This window comes from Lycorma delicatula, chromosome 9, assembly GCF_047948215.1.
Source record: "Lycorma delicatula isolate Av1 chromosome 9, ASM4794821v1, whole genome shotgun sequence".
NCBI classification, from domain to species: Eukaryota; Metazoa; Arthropoda; class Insecta; order Hemiptera; family Fulgoridae; genus Lycorma; species Lycorma delicatula.
Genome location: NC_134463.1, coordinates 57,665,836 through 57,689,061, shown reverse-complemented (window position 1 = coordinate 57,689,061; position 23,226 = coordinate 57,665,836). Strand labels below are relative to the sequence as shown.

General features: G+C 30.0%; 1 protein-coding gene across 1 annotated transcript in view; it reads right to left on the bottom strand.

Annotated features, from left to right (window-relative positions):
• LOC142329977 (trypsin beta-like) overlaps positions 1 to 22,287 on the bottom strand; it is a 56,998-nt gene extending 34,711 nt beyond the window's left edge. The window contains exons 1-3 of the mRNA XM_075374967.1: positions 22,136 to 22,287; positions 11,543 to 11,604; positions 4,602 to 4,693 (exon numbers count right to left, since the gene is read on the bottom strand). Of these exons, the coding sequence (XP_075231082.1) occupies positions 4,602 to 4,693; positions 11,543 to 11,604; positions 22,136 to 22,187 (206 nt within the window). The 5' untranslated portion in view covers positions 22,188 to 22,287. The remainder of the gene's footprint in view (positions 1 to 4,601; positions 4,694 to 11,542; positions 11,605 to 22,135) is intronic.
• Positions 22,288 to 23,226: the final 939 nt, after the last annotated feature.

The following is a 23,226-nucleotide window of genomic DNA, read 5'->3' as shown; positions in this document are numbered from 1 at the left end:
ATGGATGTGGATAAATAATTTATTAGGGCTATACATATTCCAGCTATACACTGCTTTGTTCAGAATTAAATTTACTAACAGTTATGTTTAAAAGTATTTGTTTATTACTCGTTTAACCAAGTTACGTCAAACATAAAATACCAGGGTTTTTACCCCAATTTATTGGTTTTCACCCGATATTTCTCAAAAAATAATGCAGATAAGGTTCTGGGACTAATTTTTTTTCGATTTTTCAGGTCAAAAACCATAAGAAATTATTAGTTCTGCCTCTTAATTAACGTTCTAAAAATTTCAGTACGACTTTATTTCACCAGGGTAGTTATAATCCGAGCGAAATCTTTCATTAGCCCTAACTCTCAAACGAATCATTTGAGGCATACATTTATATTTACTTTTTCCATTTTATTCACGAATAGAATAGGTTATGAAAGTCCTGGGAGAAATTCGAGATACACTCTATTTTTTTTTTGTCTTCAGTCATTTGACTGGTTTGATGGAGCTCTTCAAGATTCCCTATCTAGTGCCAGTCGTTTCATTTCGGTGTACTCCCTATATCCTACATCCCTAACAATTTATTTTACATATTCCAAACGTTGCCTGCCTGTACAATGTTTCCCTTCTACCTGTTCCGCCAGTATTAAAGCGACTATTCCAGGATGCCTTAATATGTGGCCTATAAATCTGTCTCTTCTTTTAACTATATTTTTCCAAATGCTTCTTTCTTCATCAGTTTGCCGCAACTCCTCTTCATTTGTCACTTTATCCATCCATCTGATTTTTAACATTCTCCTACAGTACCACATTTCAAAAGCTTCTAATCTTTTCTTCTCAGGTACTCCGATCGTCCAAGTTTCACTTCCATATAAAGCTACGCTCCAAACATATTATTTTCAAATATATTTTCCTGAAGTTTAAATTAATTTTTGATGTAAAGAAATTATATTTCTGACTGAAGGCTCGTTTCGCCTGTGCTATTCGGCATTTTATATCGCTCCTGCTTCGTCCATCTTTAGTAATTCTACTTCCCAAATAACAAAATTCTTCTACGTCCGTAATCTCTTCTCTTCCTATTTTTTTTATATTCAGTGATCCACTTACATTATTTCTACTACATTTCATTATTTTCGTTTTGTTGTTTATTCTCATGCGGTTTCTTGGGTAGGGCTTCATCCATGCCGTTTATTGTTTCTTCTAAATATTTTTTACTCTCAGCTAGAATTACTATATGATCAGCAAATTGTAGCATCTTTATCTTCTCACCTTGTACTGTTACTCTGAATCTAAATTAAATTGTTCTTTTAAAATCATTAACTGCTAAATCTATGTAAACACTAATCATCTTCCGGATTAAGGTTATGCGACTTCCTCCTCTTGCTACCTCTCCACCAGTCATATTCTGCAGCATCGCTGATCGCATACGGCAAGCCCATCACCACATTCATCATTAATTATGCATCAAAGATCTAATTAGCCCGCACACAAATATTGTATTTTCAGTAAATCACAAAAATTGAAATCAAAATTTTCAATAACTCCGCTTAAGGTACTTTACACATACAATAAAATTATCTAATTCTTAATTCTAAAAAATTGTGTTTTCCCACATATTTTGCGAGTCAACTATTTCATTCCTTTTTGTTTTGTTATTAAATAACAGTCACGTATAGAAGCAATTCTTTTGTTAAATAAAAAACTAGAATAATTGTCATTTATACTATTCAGTTTATTGTTATTTTAAATAGTCTGTGTTTACTATTTCAAGACGTTGACACATCATGTTTGTCAGGCATTCGCAGCTTTTGTTTTGTAATACAATTTCGACCAGTTCAGATTACGGTTTTATATCATCCCAACCCCGTAGGAGGAAGACACCCATCTAGTGACGTTACCAGTCGCCACACCACTCCCTCCGTTCCAAGCTCTGAGGGGCTTTACCGGAGGTCGTCTTTAGACCCTCCCTTCATCCACCGATGTAAATGCCTCGGCAGACATTTGCATCAGTAAATACATATCAAATTTTGTCTTCACGTTGGCCTCAAACGGACATCTTCACATCCAACCTAACATGATTGCCTCAAACTAACTAACCGAAACCATGGAAGCAAACCCCGTGCCTAGTACAGATTTGACAACACCGTTTGAGACTGTGAATACCTCAGAAAACGAATGAGTTTAAAGTTAAATCATTGCTACACTCATACCAATCAAAATAATGTTTTACGCAACATAGAAATTCAGATCTACACCCAAATAAGTCGATCAGTTTAGGTCACCTAACGAGAGGAAAGCAACCTCATTCCGGTCTGCGCAGGAGCCGGGAACAAACTCCCCACGCCCACCAGGTCCCATAATGGTGTCTCGCGTGGCATTACCAAGTCACGATCAGGACCGCCACCGGCGGAGGGAAGCCACGCCCCACATTGAAAATTGTAAGAAAAGTAGGGTTTCGCTTTTGTAAGTATAATGACGGCGGAAAATCTTTAATGGAAATGTCTGACATTGTTCTTGCTCGGGAGTAGAGTAGAGTAGAGTAAAAATACCGAAGTTGAGCAAGTTCAAGGTCATTCAATGCTGCTGGGTTAGATGCGGCGTGTGAACCCTCGTGCAAGGCTAGACGAGACAAGGCGAGTATCCCTTACAAGGCTAGACTAATGTATTAAGTGAGCAATGTATTAAGCACACACACTTGGATTAACGCTGGTGGGCGAAGTGCAGCATGTATGAACCCCGTGTGAGGTTAGATGAGGTAAGGTGAGTACCACATGTGAGGCTATGGAGACTGAAGCTCAAAGTTTTTGAATTTAACTGAATGAACTGTTAACTAAATAGATTATGAACTATCAGCCGGGTTTGAATGATTAGTAAATTTCTGTAGGCTTCCCGTGGGGACTGCATCAATAGTACCTCCTTTTACCACAAGGAGCGCTAGTACCCCCCAGCTGTTATCAAAAAAATGTCCCTTTTCCCACTCTTATTTCCTACTTTGCCATATTGGAATTTACCTTTTCCTTCGTCCTGCCACTACCCCACCCACCCGTCAATAGTGTGTAAATAGTCATCCTGCGCCAATGGGATGCCACCACACCTAGATGTTAATTTTCACACCTAAGGTATTAATTTTCACACCTCACTAATTAATTGGTGTCACTTCCCCCTCCCATCCCCTCTTATCACTCCTCCCCAATCTTTCCCTCATTCCCCCCAAACCCGCTTGGAATTTCTCTTTTTCCCTGTGGTAAATTTCCTTTTTCCCTTATATCTCATCAGCCATCTTGGAATTTCCCTTTTTATGGATCCGCTATCTTATAAATTCTCTTTTCCTCTTCTTTCTTCCCGTCCGCTAAGAAAATACTATTTTCCCATCGACTAAAGACGGCGATAATGTAATTATTAAAATGAACTTTGATTCGACGAACAATCAAAACTTCTATCGTGATTTCGAATGTGGGACAATACTATTAGACTTACTGACGATGGGAAAATAGTATTCTCTGGTTTCCCAAGGTAGTAATGATCAAAAGGTCTTTAAATTAAATGATTCGTTGAATATGAATTAGGATACGGTGACTTTAAACAGACTTACTACGAACTGTCTAAAAAAAAATAATGTACTTGCTGTAAACGTGTATAGTGTAAAAAAAGTAAATTCACCAAGACTCATGTTGCGACTGATGGATGGAGCGCTTGTGATGAGATCGACTACGTTTTTGATTGTGATACATGTCAACCACTGCTTGTTGCATATGACACGAATCAAAATTCTAATATCAATTATTGTGAAAGTGATCAATATGAAACGGGACGTCCGATCGTATCTCTTTATTTTATAATGTACAAGAACTACTTCGAACCTGAAACTTATCAATTTCATCGAAGAGAATTTTTAATTAAAATTTAGAAGAGACAGGAATCAACAAGATGTAAAAAATGGTTTAAATAGACCTTTTCAAGACTACAACACACAATTACACATACAACACAAATTTCCATATGCATATACAAAACAAAAACACTCTCGTACAGTTATGTAAGACTATCGTTTTTAATAATGTTAATCCCATTGCTGAATGGAAAGGTTCCAAGACCTGTGATATAATCTGATATTGGATCCGTCCAATGTCAAATTATGTTACGAATAGTGAGGAGAGTGTTTAATACATTTATCTTTTAAAATTAGGCTTTACACTCGGTGAGCAAGCAGACGCCTACAACAGCTGATGTGCTACCAACCTTCGTAATATTACTTATTATGTTTATTTAAAGTCTAAATATATTTAGATATTTAAATATAATATTTAGATATTTAAAGTCTAAAAAAATAATTAGGATGACAACACTCAGGAGAATTTTCAAGATGATGGACTGCAACAATAGTGCTCCTTGGGATCACAATGTTTGTTTACGTTATTTTTATGTTTGTATCATGCAAGTTTTATTCTGTTTAATAATCTTTTACGTTGTTTTTAAGTAGTTTCCGATTACGCCAACACAAATTTATTATTCAATCGATTGATTAGGATAATTAAAATTCAGCTCATAGTTCACATTTCATTATACCTAAAAAATAAATAAGCCTTATGTAAAACAAAGAATATACTTACTCTTTAATGCAATGGCCAGCTGTTAAAATATACCTTTGTGTTAATATTATTCCTCCACAAAAATGCCTATATGCGCTGTTTTGAATCGATGCCTGTAAATTTCAAAAAGACAGTTATTAATTATTGTTTATTTTTGTAGCTTAAAAACCTAGCCTTCTATTAAACGTCAACATTGCTGGTAGCTGTATTTTTATCTAGGAACTATTTTATGAGATGTTAACAATCATGAATATTGATAATAATTTAATAATAATAATATAAATATAGAACAAAGATAAAATCGGTAATAGCATTTTTAATTCTATAGCTATTTAAATTTCTGATTCTGACGGAAGATTTCATAAAGTACTATTTGCTTGAATTATATTTCCTACAGCCTAGCCTGTAAGTGATTTAATTCAATCAAGAGTCCTCCCATCTTAAAGATAACTTTTCTATAAAAAGCAGACAGCTGACTGTCCTGAGACATTCATTATGCTATCAAACAGCACTCAGGGGGAATTGCATAAAGCAATATGAAGCTGATTTTTTTTTTATCTCACATGATACATGAACAATAGCATTGCTTTGTACCGGCTTTATAAATAGAAAGGAAAAATACCTTATGTAAGATTAAGATTGTACTTGACTACACCAAAAGACTGCAGGAAATAAGAAATACCGACCACAATGTCACAGAATCTCAAGGATATAGCCTCTTCAAAGGTATACCTGGGAAGAGAATTATGAAGAGTAAAGTACTCACAGTTTGGAACAAGCTTTTTGGTTAACCTCAAAATAATAAACTCTGTACAAGAATTAAATTCACAATCCCCAAGAATCTCAACACTCACCCAAAAATCATCTAATAAAATCTACACCATAATAAACGCCCATGCTCCCACTAATAATAAAAACGAATCGCCAAAAGACTGTAAAATAACAGAAAAGTTCTAGGACCTTCTGGACCAGACCACAAATAACTTTAAGTAAAAATCACTTTCAACAACTAATTGTCGACTAACGCTCAACTAGGCAGAGAAAGAAGATACTGTGACCTCATAAATTAAAATTACCAAAAACAACCGAAAAATTAGCAATCATGTATAAACTCAAACATCTACTCAACAACTTTAAAGAAATCACAGAAGAATTGGCCTCAATAAAACCCCATTAAAAAGCATCAATAGTGGAACACAGAATGTGACAAAACAGTAGAAAAGAGACATCAGGTATGACTATTACACCAATCCCAAAAACCAGAAAACTCCTTCAAAGTATAGTAAAACAAGGAAAAGAAGCCATTCAAATCCTAAGGAAAATAAAAAGACAACACTATAAAGACACACTGAACTTAATAGAAGAAGAATTCAACAAAACATAGTCAAAAGACTACCACAAAACCTTCAAAAGTTAATCCAAAAATACGAACCCTCTTCCCTTCTAATGAAGAATGAAAATCATAATCTGGCCCATAACAATAAAGACTATGAATAAATCCTAGATAAATATTTCAACAAACTCCTAAATTGCGAAAAATTGGAAAAACTCCTAAACTTCATTGTTATTGAATAATGCCATTGCAAAACATCAACCCTTCCACAATAAAAGAAGTCTACCAAGCACTGGGTGAAATGAAGAATTGAAAGTGTTGGGAGATCAGACCTTTTAGGGATCGAGAAATATATAGGAAGATCAGTAAAAATCTGAACATTCATCGTCAACATCTGGATTCAAGAACTGCCAGAACACTGGACCACAGCCCTCACCCACGCTTACATAATAAAGTAAACAAAACAGACCCTAACAACTGCAGGAGAGTCTCACTCCTAGACACAACATACAACATTTTTTTAAGAATTATCCTCTACAGGATCAGTTTACAATCGAGAAAGAACTAGGAGAATAACAGGGAGGTTTCAGACCCTGGAGGAGCTGTCCAGACCAGATCATGAGTCTCAAACTAATAATAGATTACAACAGAAAAAGAAACAGTGACATTGTGATAATATTTGTAGACTTCAAGAAAGCATACGATTGCATCCACAGAGAATCTCTACCAAATATTCTAAGACATCTTGGATTACATCACAAATGAATAAATATGATAAAATGAACCTCACAAATACAGTCAAAAGTAAAATTCAGAGGCAAACTCTTGGAACCATTTGAGATCAAAACAGGACTGCAGCAAGGTGATAGACTCTTACCACTGCTATTCAACTATGTTCTGAAAATGGTAATGAGCAAATGGCTCAAAAAATGCCCCCCAAAAATAAAAATAGATTAAAAGATCAAACTGCCTTGGTTTTGTCGATAATTTGGCTCTCCTAGCAAATGACATCAACAAAGCTAAAACACAAATACTAGAATTTCAAAACATTGCAAATAAAATCGGCCTCAAAATATCATTCTAAAAGACCATGATTATAGCCCAAAAACTAACATAATTAAAAGAAGGAAACATAAACAGAAGTAATAAAGTCAAAATAGTAACCCAACTTAAATAACTTGGAGAAATTGTAACAAACAACCTAAATAAAAAACTTCAATCCAGACACCACCGGAAACAAATAAACTAGTAAGTTACAAAAACTAACCCGGTACACTACGGTAAAAAATATCTATCCATAAACGCAAAATTAAGACACTACAACACGATTATAAAATTGGAAGCCACATGTGCATCATAAATACTCTTCCAGTTGAACGAACAATCAAAGACTGACAGACTCTAGAGAATTGAAAGAAGAATTGGAGGAACCTAAATCAACAAAAAGTACCAGAAAGACAGGCAGTGGTGGTTCGTACCCAACTAAGTCATGTAAAAAGAGTTAGAATCCATTACTAATATCATGCATAAGAAGAGACTAAGATTCTTTTGACACATTATGAAGATGCAAGATTTGAGACTTCAGAACAGTGGTACAGAACAATCTCAATTTGAAAAAAGAACACCAAGACAGGATACAGATGGATAAGAGAACTAAGAGAGAATCTGAAGGAAATTGGCCTTCACCAGAAGTCATCACAGACAAATTAAAATTAAATTAAAAATCACAGACAAGAACAAAAATTCACAAGAAAGAAACTCAGAACACAAACATTTTCAACACCAGAAACGGCATGGAGATTGGAACACATGAAAAAGTACTGGGAGGAATGCAAGGCGTGAACAGTCCCTTCGAAAAGACTTGGGTAATGGTCTGACTAAAGTGATCCTACGCAGTCATAAAAAATGAAAAAAAATTAATTAATTAAATTTTAAAAGATTTTCAACTCAGTTCTTCAAAGAAATCTATATTAAAAATTAAACCAAAGAACTGCTAAAGATTTACTAATCTATCATTTGGCATATACTTTAAAAAAAGATATTAAAAAAATAATTGAAAAAATATTACTTTTTAGTGTAAATTTTGAATTTACACAATCTAAAAAATGTGTGAACACCAGTTACTGAAGATGATTGCAAGCGCAGTGGGAAATGTTATGAAGTGAGCTTTAAAAATTGTACATTTAATTGAATCCTGAAATGATTACAATTGTTAAAGTCTTCAAAAAATCATACAGTTCAGTTCATAAAGAATTGCTATTAAAGATATTAAAAGAATTTAAACTTGATCCCAAAACTATAAATATTATAAAAGAAACATTAATTGAAACATATTCTAAAATTTATGGGAGTATTGCATGAGCAATTTGAAATCAAGGTGGTAGTCAGGCAGAGATGGAATATCCCCTTGGTAATTTAATTGCACTTTAAAAAAAGTTTTAAGAGAATGTAGATAAAACTAAAGGAATTAGAAATAGATAAAAATATTAAAATGGGAGTCAAAAATAGTAACTTTAATACAAATGTTCTTGCATTTGCAGACTATTTGGTAATATTAGCAAAACCAGAAACAAAATTTTAGAATTAGAAAAATGGACAAATAAGATTGGTCTATAAATTTTTTTGAAAAAACAAAACAGTTCTTTAACTGTCGATCTAAAATTTTAACATGTAAAATTAAAATTTCAGAATACAAAGTTCTTATAAAAGTCAATAAATTTAAATATTTAGGAGAAATCATAACCCAAATGGAATAGATAAAGAAGCAATTTAATGTAAATAGAAAAAATGGAAGAAGCCTTTTTCAAGGTCGATACATAAGATTTATAACAAAAATGTTTATCGAAAAATTTATAAAACAGTAAATCCACCTAAAGCTTATATGGATCTGAATGTTTACAAGTCTTCTCTAGTAAAGAGATATTTAGATTAGAAAAGAGAATCCTAAGAAAAACATATCGCCCAACAATTACAGAAGATCAACAATACTTAGAAAAAAACCATGGAAATTTATGAAAAATCTAGAAAAACAGAACAAACAATAAAGAAAAGAAGGTTAAGACTTTTTGGTCATCTCTATAAAATGGAAGATAAGTAGATTGACTAAACAAATATTCAACTATTTTGGTAAAAGAAAAACCAAACCTACACTGTTCACAGAAATTGAAAAAGATCTCAGAAGTTTATGAATCACAAAAAATAAAATAAAAGACAGATATGAATTTAGAAAGTTAATTCATAAAAGTAGTTTTCTAGAAAAGGGAATACAACCTAAACCTGAAAGAAAATGGATGGAAGAAAAGAAAGAACAACAAAGAATTAGAATGAGAGTATTTTGGGGAAAGAAAAAATCCAAAATTTTGCAAATTTTATCTGTAGATGGTCCAAACATTAAAAAAAATGGCTTAGTTGTCATTTAAAAACATTTGATTTGTATTATATTCATATGGATTTACCACACTGATCATCTGAATGTGAGAAGACATGATTCTTTTTTTGTATATTGCAAAATGTTACAATTGTTGTTTTTGTTGGTGATTTATTATTTGCATTAAGGAAATGGTTGGCATATGTTGGCTCTATGTTGCTATGTAAGAACATTGCTATGTAACTTAGAACATTGTGCATTTAGAACAGTCCAATCTATGCACTCCAGGGACTTGGTGTTCTTAGTGTTGTAATGGTTTATTTCTTTTGTTTGTTCTGAAGGCAATATTGCATCCAAATTTTTAAAAATTGTGAATTATTTTCCTTGAATCTTTTCCATGCATGTTAGTGCGATGTATATTTTTGTTTCATTCTTTGTTTTATTATTTTTTTGTGTAAGTAGTATTTTTTGTGTAATGAGAATACTGTTCCAAGTACTTTGTAACTTATTTTGTTAAAAGTAACTTATTTTTATAAATTGCTTTTTGTAATGGTGAGATCATGAAAATCTATTTGCTTACATTTAATAAAAATATAAACATATTTTTTTATATTGTCTTTATACAAAAACTCTGATGTGGATACCACATGCCTTCCTTTTATACCTATTAAATTACATACACACATTTTTTTTTTAAATGAAAAGTATGTAAAATTTTATTTAACTAATAAGTTTTGATTTTTTTAAATATTTTTTTTATTGTTATTATTGAATATTATTCCTCTAAATTTTTTTTAAGAATCAGAGAACAATTATTAATAAATCAATATGTTTAGATTAAAAAGGACGATGTGCCTTCCGTTTGGAAGATCCAAATATTTCATTAATTAAAATTTTATTTGGCTGTAACTCTGGAACCAATAAAGATAAGTATATCGTTGAAAAGCTGTCAATGAGGGCTTATTACTGCAGTTAAGAAAAAGTCAAAAATCCAATTTTTTTTTTGATTTTGGGCTTTTTAAACATTTTTGGTTAAGTTGATTGCAATCAAAAGGTGAGGTGCACAATTAAATGTTACAATAGTCCTAAAGCCAAAATTTCAACATTCTATGGCTAATAGTTTTTGAGTTATGCGAGCTACATACGTACATACGTAGAGAAGTCACACCAAAACTAGCCAAAATGGATATTTACAATGAAATCTAAAAACTGAAATTTTTCACTATCACAATATTTCCTTTACTTCGTACAAGATTACTTTTTTACTAGATTATGATTTCTTTGACATAGAGATGATAGTTTAATATTTTGTCAGCTCCTTAAGCACTATAAAAATATTTCAGCCAGGTTCTTGGAAAAGACTAATAGAACTAACTGAACGTCATACTTGTTGGATGTAAAATAATTTTGTTTCATAATGGCTTGAATTAAGATTATGCTTTCAGGTATTGATTATACTTTCAGATAGTTATTCTGATAGTATGGTGCTGTTTTTGATGATTCCTGTTCTAAGTGATTATTAAATAGGTAATTTAGATATTAAGGATTCACTGTAGAATGTAAAATTCTTAGTTTTGTCTTAAATTGATTAATGTTGTATAAATGATTCTGTCCAAATGTCTTACTAGTATGTATATGAGGGATTCTAGTAGTGTAGTTAATGACAGTTCTATTAAGTGTACCTTATTTATAAATCACAAATGCTTTTAACACAGGTATAGGAATATATTTGAAAAGTTGTTTGCTTATATTGTGCCATTAAAACACCACCATCGCTATCTCCCTATATCAAGGAACTATTAATGACTAGCTACAAAAAAGATATGCTGAAGCAAAACTTTATTTGTTGATTAGCTTGATAAAACAAAGTAACCCTTTATTAAAAATTATTATCAAGTCTTTTAAATTACATTGAAATATCTTTAATAATTTTTAAATTATCACAGTTAGTCCTAATGATAAGTATACCCATGAATAGGAGTACAAACTATTTTTCATTTGTAGAACTTAATCTTATACTCTCCAGTTAATGTTTGCTATTTTATCCAAATTTGCCTAATTTTTTCTAGGTGTATATATACATATATTTTTTTTTCTGGCTATATATATATATATATATATATATTTATATATGAAAGGAAAATGGTTCTATAAATAACCTTTTTGAGTTTATCAGTTTGTAACACACTGTTTTAGTTTAATAATAGATTAATTATTAAAAAAGATTTACTACATAATTGAATTAATAAAAAAAATGGTTACCTGGTACGGTATATCTCCAAGTTGTACTTCATGTCCACCAATAATTCCATAAGAGCACGTAACTAAATAAAATTTGTAAAACAAGACGTGTGAAAAATTTCAATTGTTTGTAAAAAGAGCATATAACAAGACTATAGAGTAGATTTAATATCTGATATAAAATTAATGTCTGTACAATTTATCAATACTAACTGGCTGGCCTGGTTAATTACTAGATTCCTGAAAATTCAAAGGGCATCTGAATCTTGAGTAAAAAATTAAGGTGATCTTGGACTCACAAGGCTTGCAAATCTAGAATTGCTTTTATCTTGAGTGGGTAAAGTAAGGTTTATAGAAAAATTTAACAGTTTTATTTTAATTAACACCTGTAATTGAAATAAACTAATCTTTTTTAAAGGTGAGATACACTTTGTTGTTAATGCACAGGTAGGATTTTGGGAAACTCAAAATTAATTTAACATAAAAGAGTTAAATATATGTCCACCACACGGGGATTTGGGACACCACATTAGGTCTGCACGGACCCCATCATGTTTTTATTGGTTATCTTTACTGGAATCACAGGAAAATAACATTAAACTGTTTAAAAACAGATTTTTATTATTTATCTAAATATTATTTTATAACTTTTTTAATCATTGGCAGTATTAAAATTTTTTAATCTCATTAATAAACCAAGAAGATGGTAAGCTTATAAATCACTAAAATTACAAACACCAAAATTGTTTCTTTATCTTTAATTTTTATTAAAAAGAATCTGTGAAATTTCACTAAATACAATGGAATTATCAAATATCTAGACTAGGAATCAAATTTTTGTAACTTTCAACTCATTCAGTAAACATCAAACTTTGAAAACTTAAACTTGAACAAACCTAAAAAAACAAAAAAAAAAATAGAAATTTTATAACTAATTCAATCCTTATCAGACAATAGAGATAACTTTTACAACTGACTGTAATAAAACGAGAATTAAACTTCAAAAACATAAACTCTGACTTTTTATAATGAACATCAAACTTTGAAAATAACTGACTTATTTTTCGTATAGTCAAAAATTTTGCAAAATTCCATCACAAATTCCGTTTTCTTCAGATTCTATATCACTTTTATCACAGATCAAACATGATCGAATGAAATTTTCATGTTCCTTGCAAACTGGTTGGTTACATTTGACACATCTGTTGTTGGTTTTCTTATCCTTTTTTCTATATGTGACATCTCACTTTCTTATTTGGTGACTCACCAATGGATGGACAATTGTAGTTTCTTCTGTTTCAAGAATCAGCCCTATTTCAAAACATAGTTTTTTGCTAATCCTCTCACTAAAAGCCCTACACTTCATTTGAGGTTCAACCAAGCTGTAGGCAACAGATTTCAAAAAATCTGCTCGAATACACTTGTTTCCAGCTAAGGAATACAAAACATAGCTGTTTATTCTGCTTATGTCAAGTGAACCATAAAAATATCTCATGGACCAACAACAAGAGTATCTCTTTATTGTATATGGGTGACACATTTTGTCCATGCAATCAACTCCTCCCTTCGTAAAATTATAGAACTCAATGATGTCAGGTTTTCTTGTCTCTGGATTTACAGTTCCTGAATCATGCATCATGGAAAAATGTATTACGTTGTTCTTCTTTTTAGAGAAGGATGCAAGCATTTTGTCAAGCTGATAAACAAATCTTGATGTCAAACGGGGTAATCCTTTCACAGTAATCAATCTGGGAGGGATTTCTCTCTTGTTCTTTGGCAGGGTCCCAACATAAGTGAGTTAACATTTAATCAGCTGTTCTGTCAATTTGTATGAAGAGAACCAATTGTTAGTTGTTACATTACAGTTGGTATTTTTGATATTTTCACACAGACAAATGACATAGCATTTTGGTAAAAGAAGGGAACCTCCATCTCTCTCAAATGTATTTTTACCTACACAGGGAATTCTGCTGCAGAAGTAATATAAGTGAGTATCATAAAGTGAAATACTTCAACCTGTATTTATCCGGTTTTTTCAGGATGTAAATTTTGAAGGGACATCTCCCTCTGAAACTAAGAAGTCTCATCAATAGTCAAATACTTCAAAGGGGTATAGTACTTATTACAGTTGGCACTGAAAATTTCCCACACTTCACGAAATGGCATGAATTTATCAGTTTTTTTTTCTCTGAGTGCGTGTGTCTTTTGAATTGAACCTCAAATGTGAAAGAAAGAATTCCAATCTATTTTTTGACATCACACATCTGAAAATTGGAAGACTGAACTTTTAGGAAAAAAAGATCAAGAAGGTTCAATTCGGAGCTCCACAAAGAAGAAAAAAGCCGAGAAATCCTCTTTTCTCTATGTCTTCTTGTTGTCTTGTGTGTTCTTCATCTGTCGGCCCAATATATCTCTCTGAACTCATTGTCTCAGTCTGCCTTCTTGTGATTTTTTCATTCGTGTGAACTACAATCTTCTGAATAATATCTTCACTCATAAACAATTCAAAAAAGGAGAGTGCAGTTTCACATATTTGGGCATCCCCTCTTGCACCCTGAAGATATTATATGATGTTTCTTTATGGTGTTCTGCTTGTCCTTTTTCTCAAAGTTGATGTCATCCAAATGGTCTCTTCATCCTTTCCCAAAACAAAGTTCCTGTCTTCATCTTAAGAGTCTGAATCTGGCTGAGACTGAAGTTATAAGGAATCTCCATATTCTTCCTCATCTCCATCATTATGCAAGAACTCATCATTATCTATATCATTGTTCGACAAAGTTGTATCATCATCTTCACTGTTTACTTCTTGTTCAGTAATACAGCCTTCAATTACCTCTTCTCTCTCTAACTCTAATCTAATCTGCTCCTCAGCAATGAAACAAGAACCTTTCCTTATATGTGACATCTTTTGCCAAAGAACCTGAATCAACAAAATGTTCTTCAAATTTGTAGGAGAAAAGTAATAGGTAGACATAGAAAAGAAGTAACAACTCTTTTACTTATGTCCAATTCCCATAATGCTCAATTCTATCCATAATATGACTCAGATACTAGAGGTAACTTATTTTATCCTCTATACATAGACATTAAAACATTATATAAACTTATACAAAGCTAACATTGTGGAAAATCAAAGAAAAAACGTTTCCTAAAATGCCATTTTTTTGTTACACAAAACCACCACGTGGGGTTCACTCGGACCCCAAACACGTTATTCAAAAATAAACCTGACAAAAGAACAGGCTATATACCTCACAGATGGATGTGCTCTTGCCAACCTCTGGAGCACAACTGTGAAGGAAGGTACTCAAGACCCAGGGGTTTTTGCAGAAAGATGGTCCAGTGCAGAAGAAAAATAGCGCATATGGGGTCCATCTAGCCCCACATGGTGGATGAAGGAATCATCTAAAATTGATTTCTATAAAAAAAAATTTTTAAAGTGAGAAACTGAAAAATAGTGCAGATAATTAACATACATTTTTTTCAGTGAAAGCATTGTAACAAACTTGATTTTTTATTTTATTTTATTTTATAGTCTACGATTGAATCAAAACAAGATATGTGTCATCCTATTCTACCATTCCTCTGGATTTTGTTTACAACACATTTTTGTAGTTTCTAAGTAATTTTAAACCACATGCTGAAAATAAGAAAATTATTAATAATTTTATGGAGTGCATTAAGTTTTGTTTATTTATTAATATAAAGAAAGAAAATTAAAATAAAATATAATAGTGCCTCTTGAAAATTATATGTAACTTATTTTTTAAAAATATGTTTTTACTTTTTTAATACAATAAGAAAATGATGAATTACACAACAAATGAATAACCATTTAAGCAATTTTTTAATTTGATATATATATATATATATATATAGAAATATGCCATTGTTGGCATTAATAGGACTAGTGAAATTTCATTACGTATAGAACTTGGGTAAGTTGTTCAGAATTTCTCATGAAATAGCTGCTATATAAAAGAAGATAGCCTAATGTTTTTTATGTGTTACTATTAAAAATTCTGCATTCAAATGTTTATAACCTTTTTTTTCATAATTACTTTAATTGTTCTTGTCTTAGTAACAAAATCGCATGGAGAGAGGTCAGGACTGTAGGAAGGATGCTCTATTTTATTCCAGCGTTAGCCAAATACTCAGAGCAAACTTTGGAATGGTATACTGGAGGATGATGAAGAAACTATGTTTCCATCCTTGAGTTTGGGCACAGCTTCTTGAAAGCTTTGACAATTTTAGGTAGGTACTCCTTGGTGTACCACTTTCCTTCTGGAACTGTCTTCTAAGTTTTTCCATACACCTCACTCTAAAAAACTCCTCTTACACTACAAAATACAGCCACCATTCTTTTCTTCAATGATCTGGATTTTCAAACAGCCACGGAGATCTCTTCATCTTTGAGCATCCACACTTTGTTCTGAGCCTTGGTCGAGATGTCATAATAATACAGCCAAATTTTATCACCTATCACAATACTGTTCTCATAGAGAGATTTCCCATTTTCAAACTTTTTCAGTTTTTCACAGCACCATGAGACACGAAATGCCATCTGAGCATCGGTCAAATAATGTGGCACCAAAAAGATACAAAGCTTTCTAACTTGAAGATGACCTCAAAGAATAGAATGAACTGGTGGTGCATTAATTCCAAAGGATATCTCTATTTGGTAGTAGGTCAAACTCAACTGTCTCAACTATTTTTTATATTGCAGTGATGTTTCCCTCAGTCACAGACACAGACAGCAGACCTGACTTTGGAGCGTTCTCAAGGCCAAAATTTCTTCTTCAAACCCTCAGTACCATCTAAATATTGTTGTACAATGAGGATAATTCTCTTCAAACATACAAGTCATTTCTTTTAAACACTAATCAACACTTAATCCATATGCAAAATTACCCAGTATTCAGTTTTCAACCACAACAACATTCTATCTCTTTTCACTAACCCAACTAAAAAGCAAATGTCACTAAAAGTGATTATAGAGTGGCTACAGTGCAGATTGGTACCTGTCTAAACACATGCTAACTTGTAACTGCCTGTGGTTATTTGTTCCATAGTATTGCAAAACTTTCCTTGGGCCCTTTGTATTTAAACAGTAAGCTGCTCCTGACTATTGTTAATGTTAAACCAGCAATTAAAATTACTATTTTAAAATGATGTCTTTCATCTGCTAAGTGCTAGATTTAAATCCCAGTCAGTCTTGGTATTTTTCATTCATTACAATTATTATATTGCAACACACAAGCCTTGATATTAAGTAGCAAATTAATCATCTAGCAAAAATAAATCATTTGAATAAATAAAGCTTACAGTAAAAGTGAATTTTTTAATTTTAACTTGTTGTATTTTACACTAATCATAAAGATAAATGAAGTAGGGTTAAATTGATAACTTGTGGGGTAATTGTTAGATTAGTTTTAATGTACATGTATATAAGTTTTGTTATACTTTTATTAAATAAATCGATTTTATAAGTTAGATTTTATTAGTTTTATAGTTATATAAGTTATAAGTGATTTACATTAAATCAATTTTTGTAAAGGCAATCACAATTAAGTATCTACACTTCAGTTGAAGAATGCTTTTTAAGGATATAAAATAATATATAAGTAAAAAATATGAAATATATACCTAGATTGCATAATGTAAATGGAAAATGATAGAGAATTAAATAAGTAAATTTAAGTTATTAATTATTTAAGTAAATTTTTACTTATCTAAAGTATCGACTTTTTGAATCTAAAACTATTATTACTTTTTAATGACAAACTAAACCAAATATAATAATTATAAATTCTCAGGCACTCTTGAGTTATCTTCTGTGACTGGTGCTGTTGTTCCTGGTGGTTAATGCTGGTAGTATTTTATTTAGATATACATATTTCAAATGAAATCAAAATGAGTGACTGATTTGAATTTTGTTTGTTCATTTAATGTATGTATATATATATATATATATATATATATATATATATATATATATATACACACAAGAACATGTCCTGACTGACTGTTTCATCAATGCCTAACAAAAACTACTGAAGATAAATTGATGAAAATTTGTATACAAGTTGTTCTTACCATGTAAGTGGACTAAGAAAGGATTTTTTGAAATTCCAAGTTTAAAGGGTTAAAATAGTGTAACAATGAAATTTAAACTTTTTTTTAATTTCTCAGTAACAAATGAATATATCAACTTCATTTTGATTTTTGGTGTGTGTAATCTTCATGAAAATATCTAAAAATCAGTTTCTAGATTTCTCAAAATTCAACTTGAAAGGTAAAAAATGGAAAGATAAAAAAAATTTGAACAATGCTTACAAATTTTTCCCATTTCTGACTATACTAAATGAGATATTCACTAGATTGGGGCTTGCAAATACTCTTCAGATAAATATGTAAAAACTATTTTGCAGTTTTTTAGAATTTCAATTTTTTAAGTGGTGTAGCGTTGCACAGCGCGGCGGCACAACCAATACAGCCACTGTTACTGTATGTACGATGGGACTGGCTGCATCTGCTTCTGATACTTGACTACAGAAAATAAAAGTAATTAAAGGAAACAAAATGAGAAACGAACTATGGCCACTTTTAATGCTATTTGTCGGATGCTGATAATAACCAAAATACATTTTTTACCCATACAAAGTACAAGTAACCAGTTATTTTTAAGTAGGAGGCCCACTATTTTGAAACCCACATTCTTAGATCACTCAAAGTTAAGGCCTGTACTGACCAAACTGATGCTGTGAAGAAATTACAATACACTGATAGTTTTTATAAATTGAACAGGATTTAATTTTTATTTATTATTCTGGCTAGACAGAAATAGCAAGTGAAGCGAGCTCTGGTCGGTTAAACATCACCTGACCACGAGAGAAATGCAAGTAACCTTATAATGTAGGCAAAGCCACGACTGGTTTGCTAATAGATATATATATATTTTTATCTGTATAAATATATATATATATTTATATCTATATAAAATAGAATGTATCACAAAGTTCTCCTGGGACTTTCATATCTTATTCTACTCATGAAAATAATTGGAAAAGTACATATAAACATATGTCCTAAAATGCTTCATTTGCGAGTTACGCCTAGTGAAATATTTCTCTTGGATTTCAGCTACCCCGGTGAAATGAGTTTGTCCTGAAATTTGTAGGACTTAATTAAGTAGCAGACTTAGTGATTTCTTGTGGTTTTTGATCTGAAAAATTGAATAAAATGTGTCGCAGAACCATATATGGAATAGTTTTTGAGAAATCTGGGTGAAATAAATAAATTGGGGTAAATAAATCTGTTTTTTATGTTTGATGTACAGTAACTTTGTTAAATGAGTGGTGAACACATAAAACTTTTAAACAAAACTTGTAGATATCGAACTTGTAGGAGCAATCTAGGAAAGTTCTGTATATCACATTTTTCATGTAGTAAACATACATTAAAATTGAATGTAATGGACAATCTTGACATTTTAAAATACAGATCAGAGACCACATCTTAACATTCTAAAACATTGTGAAATACTTGAGGAATTAAAAAACAATATACTAAATACAATTCCAACTTTTCAATCATATTTCAAATATATGTTTGCCTAACTATACTTCTAGCAATTACACCATTTGATGTTAGGGTGAGAGGTGAATACTACACCAATGATTGAAGTTTGCTGCCAAAGCAAATGAAAGCGCTCTTACATGAGTTGTTAAAAATTGTACTTATAATAAATTTTTCAACTTTATAGATTTAAATTAAACTTCTGATATGAAGGGTTCATACAGGTATATTACAGACAAAACAATCAGTAACGTTAACTTTTATAAAAGTAATGAAAAGATTGCTTCTCTTTTTGGGTCCGTAATATAATACAAGTGGCAAAGCTATTTTAATTTTAATAGTTCTTTAAGTAATGAAGAAAAATACAAAAAATAAAAAAAAGTAAAAGAGAGCTAAAAAACAAACAAAAAAAAAACAAAATATATAATTTTTAGAGGTGGGGAAAAAGTGTTAAGAAATATTTTTCTAAAAATATTCATATGTTGTTTAAGTATCACAAATTTGCTTAGTAATGTTTCTCTAAATCTAACATCCCTTTTAATAAATGCTAAAATAAGAAAAAAGAAAATTTTCAATGAAACTTTTCTGCATTTTAAGCCTAAGGCCCATAATTAAAAAAAAAAAAACAATTGACATTTCTTGATAGCTCTATACTATATATGAAGTATAAACTTTTGAAGAATTTTTGAAAATATTTAAACTGAAGGGAAATAGGACAAAAGAAGAGAAAACATATATTTCAACTTTAAGAGGGGGGTTGATGTTTTGAAAAAAAATTTGGATTATTTATAAGCATTGCAGGTAACATGTAATAAAATGTTTTTTTTTCTAAAATGCCTCTGAAGAAAACTGAAATTGGTTTTTTGCGATAACCCTCCACACCCTTAACAAATTTTGGAAAAAATGTGATCAATGCCCCATTTATAGAATATCTGAGCCAAATTTGAATAAAATCAGTTTAGTCAGTTCAGAGACAGATCAAAATCAGTACAACACATACACATACATTAATATGGTTTTTTGTTATAGATTAACTAGTTGAACCCTAAAACATAAAGATTTGCAAAAAACCCCAATATCCCATTTTTGACACAATTGCATACTTTCCCCTTTAATATTTATCTAGCTCAGTTCACCAGGAAACTAAAAATATAAATTACTGACAGAGCTTTACTGCGCTTTGTATTTTTATTTATTTTTAATATATGTGTTGTTGTAGCTGTTGATAAAAAAGTAAACTACAAAAATACAAAAGCAATTTAATAAAAAAATTTTTTAAATATGTCTTAATAGAAGGGTAACAATATTCAACACTAATAACTAGCAGTAGCATTAATAAGGGTCTGTTCATCAGGTATTATTTAAATTTTAAATCATTCACTTTTTACAATAGTAAGCAGGTAATTATTTTAGTAAAAAAATTATTAAACACACCTTTCTTTAATTTGATACAAAGTTATAAAAAATTTCAGCAAGAAATTGCTTTATAAAAAAATATTAAGGGCTGATGAACTGAGTTATGAAATGATCTTGGCTGCATCCTGAGATCAATATATTTTAAACCTACATAATATGATTAATATTATAGTCTGTGTGTGTAAGTATAACTTACAAATATTTATCTGCATAAAAATAAATAATAAAATATGCAAAACTTCAAATGTTGTAGACATTATCAGAAGTGTTTATTTTTTTTCATTAAATATGACTAAAATTCAAAACAGGCGATGAACTGATTGAGGAACATCTCAACTGCTTTTCCGTATCTCATACACATGAGATTTTTGTTGAAATTTTCATATGAATACATTGCATTTTATACAACAATATCTTACAAATTAATAAAATCACCATTTTTAAATTAATAATCACACGATAGCTTTTTTAACTAAGATAGTTTGCCTGATTTTAAATATATATATTTAGGGGTCTGTTCATCAGGTATTATTTATTTATTTATACAAAAACAAAAAAAATATATATATATGTATATTTAAGAACACATTTTTTGTGGTACTTCCATTCACTTGTTTCAACAAAAAAAATTAAAATCACAATTCAACATAAAAAATCATACTTTTTTTTAAATTACATACTTTAAAAATTACAATTAAAAATATCTTGTTATGTTGACTATATAGTTAGAAATTAATATTTTTAAACAAATATATAATGATTGTAAGTTACATCCTAAAAAATTGTTCTATTTAAAGTAAGAAGAAAAAAAAAATAAAACCTAAACGTAAAAAACTGTTTTAAACGTTACAGGTTTAAACGGGTTTAGGTTTAAACATTTTAAATTTTGATCACATATGTGAATTCATTAACTTAATATAATTGTCTACTGTACTTACAGTAATTGACTGTTTTATTACAATTACCACTACTTTTCATTGGCTAATATCCAGATCCAGATGAATGAATTCACCTAAACAATTAAATTTAAGTAAGAAATTTGTACCTTAATGGTAAAATTTTTATTTTCCACTGAAGAAAATGTTTTTAAGATACCTCCATCATCAGCTCATTAATAAAAAATAGTAAATTTTTAATTGCCATGAAACAAAATAATGAAATACAGTTTTTAAACAAGTTGTGTTACATTGTATAAAAATGTTTAACATTAGGCAATGTTTATATGTTTTCATATAAAAAGCATTTCAAGTTATAGATCTTTTAAAATTCTTTAGTTTAAATTTTGGCTCAAATAATTTAAATACTCAGTATCTTTTATGAAAAAAACTAATGATCTGAAATTTTTTTTCAATTTAAAGTATTTTGTATAATTAAAGAAAAAAATATTTTTTTTAATTTTACTGCTTATATGAATTCATTAATTGGGTAAAAAGAAATGTTTTTCTAATAAGTTATGTTGTAATATTTAAGTTTTTATTTAGATTACTCTACTTCTTAATAAGCTGAATACAATTTTAGTTTAATACAAATTTGTTCTTTCTAAGATAGTTTAGTGTATCTAAAATATTAAAAATGTTGAATATTTAAGCATGTTAAACTTTTTACATGGTAAATAAATACCTGCTGCAAAACAGTGAATAAAAATTGTTGTAAAAATTATATCACAGTACATTTTATTAGATTTAATAATGACTAATCAGGTAGATCACTATCTGAGCACTAGTAATCGCTAAAATGAAGTGACAAAATTTAATATTTGATAGTTATGTATAATTTTTATTTCAGATTACACTGTATTAAATATATATCAGGTATTTTAGCAAGTGTTATTAGAGTGGTTTATTGTTATCTAAGAAGATAACAACAGACATAAAGGTATATTTTCTTTTAATTACTCATACTGAAATCAACTTTATTCAATTATACGTATTATTTTACAACTAAAATGTATTACAAGTGAAAAAAAAATGTTTATTTTTTTTTATTTTGTAACCTCAACCATGAAAAGTAATTCTAATTGTTGTTCATTCTAAATGTTAAAATTTATGTTAATGTCAAAGTAATATCCATTTCCTATATATACATTCATCATATTTTTATAAAGTTTTCTTTGCAGTAATTTCTTGCAATATAAATTCAGTTACAAACATTTTTATTCAGTTTTTTCACATTTGTAAATATCTTTTTATTTTGTCATCATTTTTATGCTTAATAACTATTTAATATTCAAAATCAGTTGAACTAACTAAAATGTTTTTTTTTTTTTGGAAGTTGTATCCCTCTTATCGTGAAATTATATATATATATATCAATTCTTAAAAAAAAGTGTTCTGATAAAAAGTGTATGTTTTTTATAATTATTAGAATGAAGTAATCATAAATTATGAAAAAGAATTAGTTACAACCCCTTTTAGTGGGTAAATAATAAAAAATAATGGATGGTTATAGTAACTCTATTTTTATTCAGGTCAAGAAAAAATGTATTAAAATTTTTGTATTAATAAATTAAATTCAGTTCTTCACTTTCAAAAATGCTTACACATTGAAAAAATATATTGTACATTCAAGAACACACCACCAATCTCAATGGTAACATCTTTATTTTTCTTCTGGAAGGTTTTGGGTTTGAATCCTGGTCACACTTGGTGTGTTTTATATGCGATAAAATTAATCTATAATTAAGATGCTATATTAAATATCATTTTTATTAT